We start from the raw sequence: 17,570 nt of genomic DNA on the forward strand, positions 1-17,570 counted from the left end.
TCCAAACTGAGCCTAAGGGTTCTGCCCCTACATTTTTAAAATTTTTCTTTCTTTATCTTCTCTTGATTTTCCATACTTCAACACGAGCTTATACTTTTCTTATGAAAAGTATCATCACCTAGGCAACTACACGAAATTGCATCCTCCTGCTGCCTAGCCTCGCCCAGGTGCTTTGAAAACTATAATACTTGGTTGACAAAAGCCTACGGAAGTTAAATGGGGTTCACAGGGAATCCTAAATTATAGTTCATATGTAGGTGCAATGATTCATAAATTACAGCCGACTTAAGGTGTGGCTTTTGGTAAGGTTTCAATAGAAATTACCGGCTGCAGTGTCTTATGAGTACGAGTAGACTCCGGTGGGCAGGAAATCAGATGTGTGGAATTTGCCATTCTAAGAACCAAAAGGCAACTATTTTTTGTATATTTTTCATTTTTATATATTTTTAAATATTAAAAAATCAATTATTTTTGTTTCACAAAACAAAATCCAATATAAATTCACCATCTTCACCTTAACATTGGCTCAAGTTACTAAATTGTAACACTAATAATCTAAAGCTAGAAAGCTATAATATTTAATTGAATTATGTGCTTCACATGAAACAATTCTCAGAGCTGGACCGGCATACAAAATAACCAATCGTAAAGCAAAAAGCTATACGTATACTTTCTCTTCTTTCTTTTCTTTATTCTCTTTTCCAGGGAAAGGAAGGGGGAAGGACAGCTCACTTGACAAAGAATCAAGAAGCAATTCTCTGTCTCATCCATTTTGTAGCAGACCACTTCTCTCCTGACAACACTTCACATCCTCCATGTATACTATTTGGATCTGACTGTCCATCTAGCCCCTGAAGAGAACAAAAGAGTTCAATAAAATCATATTTTGGAATCAGGGATGCAAGGTGTTCTTGATCCAAATGCGATAAATAGCCATTAGTTTACAGCATAGACTCGACTGAAATGTAGAGATAATTTATCAAAGGGAAAATAACGAAGTTTTATCCTAAAGCTAATAAAAGTTTGATCATGCTAATCTAACACTTACCTTGAATGCATTGCAAAAGATTCTGAAGAATTTATTTTTATGCAAATAAAAAGAGAATAATTTGCTTTTCTTGTGATTTGGATAACATTGTATATTTAGTGAAAATCATCAGAACGTATCTTCATGTTATTAATAGATATATGCCTCTAGCTTTCCTCCAAAAGGGAAAATCTGATGGTTTGGTAGAAAAATGGTGTTTTCCAGGCAACCAACGGGCTCCTAGACCTTTGTTCATTAAGGCTGTAATTGGGTGTGTGTGTGTGTATATATATATATTCTCTCATATTACATATACTCGGACTCAGATTTTGTCAGATCGATATGGTCAAATCCACATCCAATCAGATTATTAAATAGATGCAGATTTTAACATCCAAATCCGATCAGATTATTAAAATCATTGACAAGAATTTGATTGCAAATGAGAGTGTTGAAGAGATGAAAAGGATCTGGAAGAAAGGTTTAGTATGTAAACTGGATCTAGAGAAAGCCTATGACATTTTCCAGCCCTCAAAGGATTAAGGCAAGGAGACCCTCTTCTGCCTTTTCTTTTTACTCTAATTGTTGATGTTCTTGGGAGACTAATCATGAAGGCTGACTATAGTAGGTTGTGGAAGATACAATTCTCTTCTATGAAGGAGGTGTTCTGAGTTGGGTTAGGAATTTAAAACTGATAATACAAGTCTTTGAGAAGATGTTTAATATGAAAATCAATTTTGAAAAGAGTTGCATTGCGGGATTGAATATGGATGAGAGAGAAATAATAGAAGGGACAAAAGTTTTAGGATGTGTGATTTCTCAGTGGCCCATGAATTACTTATTACTTAGGCTTACCTTTGGGGGATAGTCGAAGAAATAGCAACTTTTTGAATCCATGGTAGAAAGGTTTACTAAGAATTGGCTTCTTGGAAAAGCAATTATTTATCTTTGGGTGGAAGGATTGCATTGATCAAGTCCACTTTGCCTAATCTTCCCATCTACTTTATGTTAGTGTTTTGAATTCCACAAGGGATCAGAAGACTGGAAAAGTTGACGAGGGACTTTCATGGGAACCAGGGGAGAAGAAAAAGGATCACGGGGTTACTTGGGAGATAGTCAGAAGGAATATGGTGACCTAGTTGGGAATATTCAAGAAAAGAACATGGCCTTGTTGAAAAATGGTTGTGGAGATTGCCAATTCATAGGTACAAAGTGTGGGCAAAAGTAACAATTAGCGTTCATGGACTTACGGCTGGAGGTTGGGACTCTAGAGTGTAGAATAAGCAACAAGAGCTTCTCCTTGGAAATCCATTCATGACATCCTTCCATCATTTCTACCTTTTATCAGGTATAGTCCTAGCATTGGGAACTATATTAAATTTTAGGAACTTGTTTGGTTGGGTAATTCAACCTTGAAGGAACAATTCCATCCTTATTTTCCTTGTCAAACCGTAGGGATGAACAGATATCCTCTTTCTTAACTCATTCCAACTCTAGGTCTAGAATTGATTAGGACTTGGTTTTTAGAAGGGTTCTTCATGAATCGGAAATAAATACTGTTTTGACTCTTCTCCAATGTCCTTAGAAATAAGTCTTAAATCCTCTAAAAAGGGATAGTTGAGTTTGGACACCTTCTGGATCCCTCACAACATGTGCCTCTTTTTTTAGGTCCTTAATATATCCAAGTGATAGCATAGATTACCTTTTCCGGTTATAGATGTTTGGAGTAGACCTATTCCACCTAGAGTTGCTGTTTTTGCTGGAAAGTGTACATAGAAAGAATTAATATCTGTGATTTGCTCCAGCGAAAAAGATCTCATTAGTCATTATCCCCCCACCCCCACCCCGCTGGTGTTCTCTCTGTGAAGCTGAGGGTGAGACTTCGCTTTCACTTATTAATCTCCTACCCTTTTTGCTCTTTCTCGGAATGGTTTTCTTCTTTGTTTAGACCAAGGTCGAACCCCCCACCTATACAAATCCTATTTCCCCCCAACATGATTAGCTGGCCAAAGAAGAGGGGGAGAACCACTTGGAGGTGTACAAGGGCTGTTCTGTGCTGGATGATTTGCGAAGAAAGGAACAAAAGAATTCTCTCAGGAGTGGAGAGAAGCAGGAGTTCTTTAATTGAAATAATTACTATTAGGGTGGTTCATTGGGTGAAGCCTCTGAATCTCTCAAGGATTTTTCTATTGAGAATTTGATGAGGAAGTGGTTTGAGATTGATTGCTCTTCCTCCTTTAAGGCTTGGGTTAGGCCTTTGTGGTCACCACCTAATGGAGGCTTCATAAAGTTGAACTTTGACGGAAGCAGTGAAGGAAATCCAGGTCCTCCAGGTATAGGTGGAGTATTTAGGGATGACAGCGGTAGAGTCCTTGCTCTTTTTCTGGGCTCAACTGGGGAGGGTGACTGTTTCAGGGCTGAAATAATGGCTGTGATGGAAGGAGTTAAAAAGGCTAAGGAGTTACTTATCAAGAAGCTGGTGATTGAATGAGATTCCAAGTTTGTTATTAATTGGCTGCAAAAAGAGGAGGATATTGGTTAGCGGGGCTACATCTTTGAGAAGTCTGAAAGAAAACATGGAGGTAGTAGAAATCACTTATTGCAGTTTTAGACGAATTCCTTGTGAAGAGAAAGAAGAAGAAGATGAAGAGTTTCAACAGTAGAGAGAAGAGAGGAGAAGGAAAGGAGTGGGATGTCAACCAGAATGAAATTAGTTCTGGCCGCCAACCCCTCTTTGTATTATATACTCAAATCAAAAGAATAAGAGATTACAAGAATGCCCTCAGTAGAGCGGTTACTTAAGCAGCTGAACAGTCACAACTTAAAAAACATAAACTAATGGGTCTAAAGCCCAATAACTTCCCAACTTAACAACTTAAAAATAAAAGATAAATAACTGTGCCCAATAACTAGAAATCGGCCCAACTCAACACTCCCCCTCAAGTTGGGAGTAAATGTCACACATTCCCAACTTGCGTAGGTCATGCTCCAACTTGCTCCTTGCAACACCTTTTGTGAGAACATCAACAAGCTACAAATCAGAAGCAGTGTATGGGAGACAAACTTCCCCAGAAGCACCCTTTCTCTGAAGAAATGTCTATCCACTTCAATGTGCTTTGTCCAGTCATGCTGAACGTTATGGGCAATGTTAATTGCTTCCTGATTATCACAATACAACACCATAGGTTCTGCCTTTACACCAATCTCTCCTAACAAGGAACGGATCCAGAGAAGTTCTGAAACTCCATGTGCCATGGCCTTGTATTCAGCTTCTGCACTTGATCTGGCCACCATTGTTTGTTTCTTACTTTTCCACGAGACTAGGTTACCCCCAACAAGGGTGCAGACTCCTGAAGTAGACTCTAGAGTAGCTGTAGTAGGAGGGGTCAGTATGTCACCAGTGATTGTCATGTGAGCATTTCCCTTCTTGTTTTTGAGTCTATTCAACACAAGATGAGGATGAAGCTTACAACAGGTATCTCTTGTGTGTTTAGGCTTCTTATAGTAGTCACAAATCAAATCCTTTTTGTCTTCCTTGTTTAGGCTTCACGGTGCTAACCATGGCTGATTGATCAAAACCAGAATTTTTCATCGTCACATTTCTCCTGCTCTCCTCCCCTGATACAAAGGCATATGCCTGGGAGAGAGTAACACAATCCCTAGAAAGAATATGCTGTCTTGCAATATCATACTCATGATTAAGGCCAGCAAGAAATTCAAAAACCCTATACTTCTCTAGGAGCTTCTGGTAGGTAGCTGCATCCTTAGTGGTTTCACAAACAACTGTCTCCAGATGGTCAATCTCCTACCACAGGTTTCAAGGGCTGAAAAGTAAACAACAATAGGTCTATCTCCCTGCCTTGTAGCAATGATCTTATTCCTCAATTGATAGGTCCTAGCAACATTCTCACTCTGTGAGTAGGTTTCTACAACCCCATTCCATATTTCCTTAGCTGTATTTGACTACAAAAAATTCTTACTTATATGGGGCAGCATCGAATTACACAACCAAGTCATCACCATATAATTTTCCTGTACCCACCGGGAGCTATTAGTTTCGGGTTTCATTTCCTCACTAGTGGTGTACCCTAACTTCCCGCAAGCACTAGTGGCCATCTTTGCAGATTCTTGACCATTCTAAGTAATTTGAACCATCCAACTTAACTATAGTAATGGTCCCAACCTCGGAAAGGTCTCCAACACCTCCTTCAACTGGTCTCATTTCACTCCCGGGTTTGTTTTCAACTCCGTTACCCTCCATAATTCTCAAAAGGGATTAGAAGGTTACTGTAAGATGAAAGAATATCAAATAAATCACTTCTAGTACCACCAACACCCCTCTGGTGCCCTAGATGATCCTCTCACAAAAGATTCCTTTTCTGTAGGATTGGAGAAAAGAGAGAAGAGGCAGTCTTTCTCTCCAGAGACCTCCAAAACAAGCAGGACTTGAACCACCCCCTTCAGAACTCCAAAGAACGCTAAAAAATTAGGGCACCACTTCTAGGTCAAAATTGAAGAGTCCAACAGAAACATGACTCTCCCCCTTTCTCTAGTTTTTCCTGAATTTGATGGGAAACCCTAGACCAGCTACAGGGCAAAACAGATCCACCAAAAAATCCAAAAACTAGGCTTACCTAAGATCTTCGATCAGCCTCTCAAATCACCATGCAGTCAGCCAATCTAGGGCTGCATTATAGAACAGCTCAAGGAACCTTCGGCCTGCTCTGATACCAAGTAGAAATCACTGATTACAGTTTTAGATGAATTCCCTATGAAGAGAGAAGAAGAAGATGAAGAGTTTCAGCAATAGAGAGAAGAGAGAAGGAAAGGAGTGGGATGTCAACCAGAATTGAATTAGTTCTGGCCGCCAACCCCTCTTTGTATTATATACTCAAATCAAAAGAATAAGAGAATACAAGAATGCCTTCAGTAGGGCGGCTACTTAAGTAGCTTAACAGTCACAACTTAAAAAACATAAACTAATGGGCCTAAAGCCCTACAACTTCCTAACTTAACAACATAAAAATAAAAGATAAATAATTGGGCCCAATAACTAGAAATCGGCCCAACTCAACAAAGGTCATCATATAATGGGTGAAAAGATATGCTAATTCTTTTGTTGACTGTTTGGCTAAACAAGGGGTTGGAAGAAATTAGTTTTTTTTGGGCAACATGGTAATTTTTTTTTCTGTTTTGGAAGAGTTAAGAGAGTTTATCTCTCCCTTTTCTTCTTCTAGTAAGAGAGTTTATCTCCATTATTTTAATGAAATGCTTCTGTTATTTATCAAAAAATTAATTCTATTGAGTACATTGCCATAACGACATAATCCAACTATGTCCAAAACCAAAGTCATGTATCACTCAGTTGTCCCTATAAGAGTGTAAGACAAAAGCACCTAAGAGACTTGGTGTTAACCCAAGCTAATCTTTAAAAAGACCCCAAGGATATTTAGGTACAAGAGAACCAAGTAAACATAGAAGGATACTTGGGAATAAAGGCTTCTATATTACTTAAGGAGAGATATACTGAGCTGAGCATGACAACATACTCTATGAGATCATTTCAACCAATGGAACAATTCCTGAATAAGCAACTAGTAAATTAATACAGTGAAAAATCCAAGCTACTAGATCAATTGTTTTCCTCATTAAAGATACTTATTGTCATCTTAGATTAACTTGCAGCATATGCTTAAATTAACTAGTCTACTGGGATACAAAGAAACAGACCATGCTCCAGAATAGCACTGCATTTCCTTTGACTGGTTCTACAGACATCCCTTTTAGAATCTTCCCGCCACATGTGCATTCCCCTGATCCAGCCTGAAACCATTTTCAATTTAAAGCAAATCATATGGTCCATTTATATCAAGCAATACAAAAATACTAATAGAGGGAAGATATAAAGATATCTAGAGAATATTAAGGGTAGATGAAATGGTTAAATTGTTACTAAGTTGAAAGTTTCACATTATTAGGGGACTCTTTAGGGTCAAAACAGGTTTTCTGGGCAGCACTAAGAGGGGACCATGGAATCATAGATATGAAAATCAGAGAAGCTAAAGAAATAATAAAGAATTTGGGAGGAAGAATACAGTGGTCATCTTGGTCAGCTAATGGGCTAAACGGATGGATTGGAAAGATAGGGGTTAACAGGAAAAAGTGATTGCACAAAGGCGGGGGGGAGGGGGGGATTGAAATTGACTCAAAAAACTTATCACTCTGCTATACACTATATTTCTATTTAAATCAATAAAATATTTTCACTGTTACTGATAAACGAAAAAGGCTTACCATATTAGAAATGGCATTAGTGAGTAAGAAGCAACTTTTTCCTTCTTTCTTTCTTTTTTTTTTTTTTTAAAGATAAGTTATGATACCATTAATATAAGGAAACTGTATAGGGTATGGTCCTCATATTTAGAATTTAGTGAGTGCCTATACATGATCATTACAAATTAATCCCCAAAATATTAAGAAAACCAAACCTCGGATTTTAATATTGAACAGATAGGTGCACCCCTGAAAATACACCTCACTAAGAGCTAGGAAGCAATACGCCACGCTACCCTCCTTATCAACTCCTTCTGGCTACCAGAGTCATCAAAGATTCCAGAGCTCCTTTTCCCACTAGATGGTCCAAAACATAGCAGCAGTGATGACCTTCCATAATCATCTAAGCCTTATCCCAACTATATGGGGTCAGCTACATGAATCCTGCTTTGCCATTCTGTTCTATTTAATGTCATATCAATTGATAAATTATGAGCACATAAATCATTTCATACAATGTCAAGACTGTTGGAACAGACCAACAGAAGGCAGTTAGTCAGTTTTACAAGAGGAGGCAACTAACCAGCCACTTGTAATAACCACCATCCACTTGTAACAACTGCCACCCAATTGGACTGTCAAGACTATTGGAACAGACCAACAGAACGCAGTTAGTCAGTTACAAGAAGGGGTCACATCAGCAGCCACTTGTCACAACTGCCATCCACTTGTAACAGCTGTAACACTATAAGTAGTAGAGCCAAAAAGGAATAAGGGAGGACTCTTTCAGCATTAAACTCTCTCTCTCTCTCTCTCTCTCTCTCTCTCTCTCTCCTTCCAAGAATTCAGGAGGTTGGCCCCTCGAAGAGCCCTGAGTTAGGCAGGTTCCTAACATAGTACTTCAACTCATGTCCATTTTGCTCTGCCCCTAGCCCTTCAAGCCCCTTCGACTTATAACAAACCACTTCTTATAGGTGCTGAGGTTCTATGCAGATGAACAATCCATCTAATTGTATTTTCTTTTATTTATAACCAATTGGAGCTACTCCTAAGTTCAAGTGTTCTAGGGAACTTTCCTTTTACTATTAAGTGGTATTTGCTTATCAATCTAGGACATCCTCCTCAATCTCTTTTTGATATGAATTATCAAACCAAAGTACCAGAAAGGCTCATGTTGAATTATCTCTTGATTTTCAATCCTCTGTACCCCAATTTGCACTCCTATTATTAAATTTGCAATAGCATATATTTGGCTTTAGTCTTATTTTGAAAAACCATTCTTTCAAAGGTATTTGTCGACAAACTTAATAATGCATTCAATCCTTCATTAGTTTCATCAATTAAAATAAATATCATCATTAGTGTTGGACCTTGGTGAAGGCCCATTGAAACTGTAAAATTTGATGTCTCACCCATGTGTTCAAACATTGGTTGTTACACCCTCATACTTATCCTTAACTAGGTCCACGTATCAGTTTAGAACCCCATTCTTTCCCAAGATCCAACATATTCTCTTTGGTGAGTCTATCATATTTCATATGCATTGTGTAGATCAATGAATACCATATGAAGCTCCCCCTCCTCTCTAAACTTTCCTAGATCATCTCAAAAGAAAGATAACTTCAATTTTTTTTTCTTGGAAAAAAAAGGTAAGGTAAATTTATTCATGATGAAGAAATCATACAAGAAAGGGAAGGATCATGAAATATAAATCCCTAAGGGACTAATCACAGCTCCCACAGATTGACAGAGTTAAGAGCATCACAAATATGTTCTGATTACAAAACACAGGGATGACAGAAAGCCAAAATGCAAGTTTGGCTACAATACACTGGATCAGCACCTCCGGTTCCTTCCCCTCAGTTCTGAAAATTCTGTCATTTCTCTCAGACCATATAGAGCTGATAACTGCAGCTGGGATGGCATTCCAAATGTATTTTCCTTTACCCAAATTGGTTCTCTAGTATATGCATTTCATGTTGTAATCTTTGGTCAATTATTCTCTCCCAAAGTTTTATAGCGTGGCTCATAAATTTAATCCTACAATTAGAACTACTAATCTCTCCTCCATTAACACCCTCTACGTGTTGTTCATTTAATAATTTTTTGAAAATAGTTTTTCCATATTTCCAATATTTCTTCATCTTTTACCAAGTCTGTCTTGATCTCCCTTTATAATGCACCAATCATGGTTTAAATCTCTTCTTTTCCTTTGTTTTGTTTATGCTAGTTTATAAATTCATTTTCTCTTTTTAGTGTCTAGTTCGCAAAGTTTCTTTAGCACTTCACCATTTCCCTTTTAATTCTCTAAAATGCCCTTCGCTACTTCCATTATATAATTATCCATTTCAAGCTACATATTATTAGTCTTTTCATTCAAATTCCATTTTTCCCTTACTACTAGTCTGTCTCTAAATTGTAGTAGTTTTTCTCATCTAGATTTTCCCACCTAATTCTTGGGCGCATTTTCTTCTCTATTTCTAATGTGCACATTTGCCACCACTAATCTATGTTGTTTACTTAAGTTTTTCTTGGAATAACTTTGTAATCCTTAAAGATCTTTTATTTTGTTCTCCAAGGAAAAAATCCATTTGACTTATGTTCGGTCCACTTTTAAATGTTATTAAGTGTTCACCATTCCTTTTGAAAAATGTGTTTACTATTTCCATATTGAAAGCTATTGCAAATTTTTAAATTGTTACTTCCTACTTCATTCCTCTCCCCAAACCCAACCCTCCATGCATGACACACCATATAATACCCTGTACTTTTTTCCCTGCATGGCCATTTAGGTCTCCTGCTATAAATATCTTCTCTTCATTTGGAAATTCTTGGGTCAATCCTTCTATGTTTCCCAAAATTGTGTTTTATTTCTCTCTTATAAATCTACTTGGATGCATAAACACTAATTATGTTGATGATTTTCTCACCTAAAACAAGTCTATTAAAATTATTCTATCATTAAGTCCTCTAACAATTTTTTATCAGCACCAAGAAAGCAATTTATCAAGTTAAAAGGAAAAAAAGAAGATACAACCTTTTGGATAGCCTCAGATACCCCATTAAGCTTAACTAAAAACTAACAAAAACAGAAACACCAAGAACTTGGAACCTACTGGATGGACAGCTGTTAACCCCTTGCTTTGCTAGCTGATCTGCCAAGCTATTAGCCAACCTTGGAACCAGCTGCATATTTCTTGACAGTCTTCTAAACTTTTTGATCTCATTCTTGAAGTAGCATGGAGCCTTTTCAATCTGTTTCAGCCAACTTAAGACTACCTTTGAATCTCCTTCAGTTGTTAACCTTCTCACTCCTAGTTCTGAAGCTTTTGCACCCCAAACACTACTGTAGTTTAGCTGTTGTGGAATCCCCAAAGCCAAGAGGACCTGAATATAATTCCAATATTATTCCATTTTCATTCTTATCACCCCTCCTATACCAGAGGAACCCAGATTGCCAAAGCTGTTTCCATCAAAGGTAATTCCCAAGATTTTAATAGTTTCTTCTTTGAAGAAGATGAAGCTTCAATTATCCCCCATTTTCAGACAACATCAAAGGTAAAGTCTGACAATAGACTCAAAGCCTTAACCCAATGTGCCATCCTTACCATAATCCCTTCTATCAAAGCTTCCCTGGCTTCTTTTCTTCTCCTCATAAATTCTAAGATTTCTTTTTGGCCATCCAAAAGTGGAAGGATCAAACAACCTGTCCAAACCATCTGGGGTGTTCCACCTGCTGCAGCCAAAGAGAGAAACCAATCCCAAATACAAGAAGTAAATGAGCAGGAGACAAGAATATGATAAGCTGTTTCAACATTAGAGTCACACAAATAAATATCAGTTTGGGGACGGGTATATTAATAGCACCATGGAACACTATGCAACACCCTGGAACACCTTCGAACAAAAAACGCCCACCTTTGGAGGGAACAGGCTACACCAAATCTCTTTAACTGGGAAAGGTGAAGGAGAACGAACAGAAGAGGACAAGGACTGAAAAAAGAAGCACAACTGAAACTGCTCGATCCCTTATGCACCATATGAATGTACCCAAACATTTTTGGAGTGATATTGTGCTTACATCTTGCTTCTTGATTAACCGGATGCCCATGCCCATCCTTGAAGGTCATTCCCCTTTCACCATTTCGTTTCCTACCTTGTCTCCATCCCCCTTACTCCTAGGATTTTCGGGTGTGTACAGTGATTTAAAAGGTGGGCCTGAGGCGTGCCTAGGTGCACAGGCAAGGCACAATTCAGGGTATGCGCCTCGCCTAGGTCCTAGGCGCAGCCCTTTCAAAAGGTGCACGCCTGGTGTGCCTAGGCATGCGCCTGATGCGCCTTACGCCTCAGCCCAGGCGTGCGCCTTTTGAAAATTTGGCACTTTTTTTCTGTTTTTTGAACATAACAGCTGGGCCGGGGGCTCCGTCCCCAAACCCCCATGCCACACCCCTCAAGTGAAAAAAGAGATTAGGGGTTTTACATGCTTGAAAATGTTTTATATTTTTGATTTTATTTTTAAATTCTCATTTGAATATGCTTTACATCTCATGTTTATGTATTTTAATTTTAGATAACAGGTTTTTTAAAACATTATTTTAAAATTTAACTTTATATTTTTTAGTAGTATTATGTTTAATAATTTTTTTTTGGCATTTGTTTCGAATTTTCTGACATTTTTTTTTATTTTTTAGCCCTTTTTTTGTATTTTTGCACCTTGTTTCAAAAAGGCGCGTGCGCCTTGCACCTCAGGTGCAAATTGACCCCCACGCCTTGCGCTTTTAAAACACTGGGTGTGTATGCTTTGTAGTGATACAGTGGACCAGACCTGATATTTTTTATGTGTGGTCCCATAAGTTCAGCCTTTTATTTCTTATTTTTGGCTTTATGCTTGTTTTCTTGTACTGTTATAGGTAGCAGGGCATTTTTGTCCTTTTACCTAATGTTATGTTAAACATATAAATAATACTGCCTTGGGCAGTAGTAAGTGATTTTTGCCCATTCCTCTCTTGTTCGTCTTCTATTCTCTTTTCTTTTCTTCTCCCTTCTTTTCTCTTCTCTTCTTCTCCCTTCTCTTCTTCCTATTGATTTATGTTTTTCTCTTCTACCCAGAAGTTCTGCTAACAACAGTAACTTCATGTTGGCATTAGAGCAGGTTTAGTTCTGCTCGAGAATCTCATGTAGGCTCTTCCCAGCCGGCTACATGAGATTTTAATAGGGCTGGAGTTTTAGTTCTGTTTGTGGCCTAATTCTTGGAGATTAGTGGAGTTCGAAACCTTGCCCAAGACGTTTCTGTTCTTGGAGTTTCCCAGCAGTCAGGAAGAATCAGAGAAAACTCTTTTTGAGGTGAGATTTAGGGTTTAAATCTCGGATTAAAGGTGCCGCCCAAAAGTTTTTGGGTAGTTTTTTTTCAACTCTCCAGAAGTTTATAACTGAAAGTAGGTTTTTCTAAAACCTTTGAGAGGTGCGGCTACTTTTTGGAATTTACTGGACCGAGTAGGGTTTTTGAAATCTCTGAGGGTTGCGGCTATTTTTTTCCTGAAATTTTCTGGACTGGGTAGTTGCTTCTCCTCTGTTCTCTCATCGTTTTTTATTCCAAAAGGGAGCCGAGTGTGTTCTTGTACTTCTTTGTGTTGGACTCAGCATGGAGTTCTTTGATGGTTCTAACTATTTGGAGTGGGCTCAATCTGCTAAGATGGCAATTGGAGGAAGGAGAAAGTTAGGCTATGTGATTGAAGACACTAAGGAACCAGCTAAGGATGACTCTTTCTATGCCAAATGGGTTCAAGAAAATTATCTTATGATGACATGGTTGTGCAACTCGATGCAGCACCATATTAGCAGAAATTACCTTTGGGAAAAGACAACGAAGGATATTTGGGACAATATGAAAGAGACTTATTCACAGCCACTTGATGTGGCTAGAAAGCTTCTGAGTTGAAAATTGAAGTAAATAATCTGAAGCGGGGGGAGAAACCCGTATCAATTTATTACTCTACTCTGAAATCCTTATGGCACAAGATAGATCATCTTGAAACAATTGAGTGGGAGAGTAATAAGGATGCAGCAACCTATAACAAGTTGGTTCAGAGAAACAGAGTTTTTGAATTTCTTGCGGGTCTGAATTCTGATTTTGACATTGTTAGACAACAACTTCTCACTAGGGAAAATGTTACCTTGTCTCAAGCCTACTCCCTAGTACATAGTGAAAAGAGTAGGAGGAAGGTTATGCTACAAAATTCTCAAATGGAAGTGGCATTAGCAGGTGCAAGACAAAAGACACCTATTGAGATGAAGAATGAAGGAAAGTAGAAGTTCAGGACTGTTATCAGTCTTGAACCCTAATGGATTTCAGGATCGAAGATAAGAAGAAAGGTAAGAAGAAAGAAGAGGAAGAGGGAGGAGAAGCAGTAGAACACAAGGGTTGAAAGGAGGAGCAGAAGCATAATATTCTGCCGCCGCCACTTTAATTAATATTTATAGGTTATGCTCATTACATGGAAAGGATAGATCTGCCCTTAGTCTTTACATAACAAATAGAGCAAAAAATAAGACTGAAATAAATAACAACTGAAACAACTAAATGACCAATAGCTAACCCTAAGCAGACTAGAACATCTTCTACCCTACGAACACAATGGGGCCGTAGCTGTGGGGCCCCCATCAGTGTTCTCTACACTCCCCCTCAAGTTGGGAATAAATGTTTACCATTCCCAACTTAGATAGATCTACCTCTAGCTTCTTCCGTGGTACAGCTTTGGTGAGGATATCTGCCAGTTGCATATTGGAGGTGATGTATGGGAGACATACTTCTTGTGATGAGACCCTCTCTCATACAAAGTGTCGATCAACTTCAATATGTTTAGTCCTGTCATGCTGCACTGGGTTGTGTGCTATATTAATAGCCGCTTGATTATCACAATACATCATCAGGGGCTTCTCATACTCAATACCCAACTCCTCAAGTAGTGATCTCAGCCAAAGACTTTCAGCCACTCCATTAGCCATTGACATGTACTCAGCCTCAGCACTGGATCGGGAGACAACACTCTGTTTCTTACTCCTCCAAGAAACCAGGTTACCTCCCACAAGAGCACAATATCCAGAGGTAGACCTTCTGTCATCAACACTCCCAGCCCAATCGGCATCCGTATAGACTTCCACCTTCATGTGGTCATTGTTCTTGAACAGTATACCTCTACCCGGGCATCTCTTCAAGTATGCTAGTATTCTTTCTGCTGCTAGAAGGTGCATGGTTCTAGAAGAATGCATGTACTGACTGACAACACTAACGGCATAACTGATATCTGGTCGGGTGAGGCATAGATATAGGAGCTTTCCCACTAACCACTGGAACATAACTTTGTCTTCAAGCAGCTCCCCACTCTCTACACTAATCCTGTGGTTCTGTTCAATGGATGTATCTGCAGGTTTGACACCTACCTTTCCAGTTTCAGCCAAGAGACCTAAAACATATTTCCTCTGAGAGACAAAAATCCCCTATTTAGATCTAGCAACCTCAATACCCAAAAAATACCGTAGTATACCCAGATCTTTCACCTCAAACTCTTGATGAATGAGCTGTTTGAGGGACTCAATCTCATGGTTGTCATTTCCTGTCACCACAATATCATCAACATATACTGCAAGTAGTGTCATTGACGACTCCACCCTCTTGATGAACAGTGTATGATCTGACTAGGCTTGTACATAACCGAACTTCCCAAGGGCTAATCTAATCTGCCGAACCAAGCTCTAGGTGACTGCTTCAAACCATACAATGCCTTATTGAGCCGACAGACCTTCTTAACATCCATTTGGTACAAAGGCCAAGTGTAGCTGGCTGCAAGAGATAATAGAACCCGAATGGTGGTCATCTTGGCTACCGGGCAAATGTCTCCAAGTCTGAGTGAACCCTTTTGCAACTAGCCGAGCTTTGTACCTCTCAATGGAACCATCCGCATTGTGCTTCACGGTAAATACCCACCTGCATCCAACTGGTTTCTTTTCTTTGGGCAAGTCAACTAGCTCCGAGGTATTATTTTTCAATAGGGTATCCATTTCAACTTGCATTGCACCTCTCCACTCCGGGACTGATAGGGCTTCTTGCACTGTTCTCGGAATAGGGACATCAGCAATGGAGGTGAGATAGGACCTGTAGGAGGGAGATAGGCGATCATAGGACAAAAACGGGGAGATGCAGTGGGCTATAGATGTGGTGCAATGCCGTTTTCCTTTACGGAGGGCAATGGGAAGGTCAATGTCATCTGCAGAGGGTGAGGTAGCAACAATGGAAGGAGTCTCTGTGGGCCCTGGGACTGTAATATCTGGACTTGGAGCCGCAGAAGAAATTGGAGCTGGCTGGGACTGCTGATGACCGGGATCAACCTGCCTGCATCGCCTGTGATAGACTCTCAACTCCCGATCCCTCTGACCACCCTCGCTACTACAGCCCTCATCACCAACTGGAATAGGTAAGGGAACAGCCCTAAAGGTATTAACCTTGTCCTCACTGCGCTCTCCCTAAAGAAAAGGACCCAAATCTCAACGCTCACTACTCTCCCCCTGAGGAGAGACCCGAGAATAGTAGGGTGTCTCCTCAAAGAAAGTGGTATCCATGGATACAAACTTCTTCCCTGAGACAGGATCATAACAACAATAGCCCTTTTGAGTTTGTGCATAACCAAGAAAGATGCATTTGGAGGCCTTGGGTTCAAACTAGGAGTGATGGGGACCGAGAAGCTAAACAAAACAGGTACAACCAAATGTCTTGAGGGGAATAGTGAACAACTCCTCATTGGGGTATAGAAGGGAAAAAGGAGGTTTCATATCAAGAACCCGAGAAGGAATCCGATTAATAAGATATACCGCCGTAAGGAGCATCACACCAGAAGCGAATAGGGACATTGGAGGTAAACATAATACTTCTAGCCACCTCCAAGATGTGCCTATTCTTCCTCTCTGCAACCCCATTCTGCTGAGGTGTATGAGGGCAAGTGCTCTGGTGGATAACCCCATGATTAAGGAGGTACGATGCCAATGGCTTAGCAAAGTATTCCTTTGCATTATCAGATCTAAGCACTTTGATCCTGGCATCAAACTAGGTTAGGATCATTTGGTGGAAGTTTTGGGTCAGGGCAGGCACCTCATCTCGTGATCGCATAAGATAAACCCAAGAAAACCAAGTGTGGTCATCAACAAATAACAAAAAATACTTGTACCCACCCATAGAAGGAATGTGATACGGCCCCCAAACATCAGTATGCACAATATCAAAAGAACTATTACTCCTTTTATTACTCAATGAATTAAGAGTTTCTACAATGTTTAGCAAACTCACAACCTTCACACTTCAACTGAGATAACTCAACAGACTCAAACAAAGTAGGAAGCAAACTCTTCAAGGACCAAAAAGATAAATGACCCAATCGGTTATGCCAAAGCATAACCGGACTCACAACCTGAGAAACAAGTAACTTCTTATCCACTGACTCTTCCCGATGAGAACTCTCCCCGAGCAAATAGATCCCATTCGTCTCACAGCCAGTCCCAATCACCTTCTTCGTCTCCAGGTCCTGAAAAACACATCAGTCAGGAAAGCAAGTTACTGAGCAGTTCAAATGTTTGGTAATACTACTAATGGAAATGAGGTTAGTATCTAGTTTAGGAACATGCAAGACAGAGGACAAGGATATAGTATCCGACAGTTTGATGTCACCCTTGCCAGAAATAGGGACAAGAGAGCCATCAGCTATAGATACTTTATCCCTACCAGAAGATAAGTAATAAGTAGTAAACAAAGAGGGCAAGCTAGTCATATGGTCGGATGCACCTGAATCTATTACCCAACACAGTTCAGTAGTACCTAGAGCGGAGGCATGGTAGGCTGAGGCTCGAGTACCTGAGTGTGCAAAGGCCGATGTGGCCGGAGCTGATGATGACTACGGTAACTAAGCTTAACTGCCAACTTCCTTCTCCAATTGTATTAGAGCAGCCCGAACTGCAGCTAAGGTCTCTAATGGTGTGCCTCTCGTGCCAGATGAGGATGCTGAATCAGTAGTCATAGCCATATGAGCATTACCCCTTTTATTTCTCAACTTTGTCAGGACCAAATGTGGATGTAGCTTCCAACATGTTTCTTTTGTGTGTTTAGGTTTCTTGCAATGCTCACACACCACATCCCTTTTATCTTCCTTCTTTCTGTCCCTCTCTAAATCACCCTATGTTTTGGGTTTGACAGCTACCAAGGTAGGTGTAAGAAGCTGAGGTTGCA

General features: G+C 39.6%; 1 protein-coding gene across 5 annotated transcripts in view; it reads right to left on the bottom strand.

The window, feature by feature from the left end:
* Positions 1-551: 551 nt before the first annotated feature.
* The window catches only part of LOC148852676 (prolyl 4-hydroxylase 1), a 92,458-nt gene continuing 75,439 nt past the window's right edge, over positions 552-17,570 (bottom strand). For all 5 annotated transcript variants that reach the window (XR_016099147.1, XM_088944332.1, XM_088944331.1 and 2 more), the window contains 2 exons: positions 6,758-6,850; positions 552-851 (listed from right to left, as the gene is read on the bottom strand). Coding sequence is in view for 4 of the 5 variants with exons in the window: in XM_088944332.1 (XP_088800458.1) it covers positions 744-851; positions 6,758-6,850 (201 nt within the window). In the remaining variant the exon portion in view is untranslated. The remainder of the gene's footprint in view (positions 852-6,757; positions 6,851-17,570) is intronic.

The sequence above is a fragment of the Nelumbo lutea genome, chromosome 5 (genome assembly GCF_056320005.1).
Source record: "Nelumbo lutea isolate HS-2025 chromosome 5, American lotus-T2T, whole genome shotgun sequence".
Classification (NCBI taxonomy): Eukaryota; Viridiplantae; Streptophyta; class Magnoliopsida; order Proteales; family Nelumbonaceae; genus Nelumbo; species Nelumbo lutea.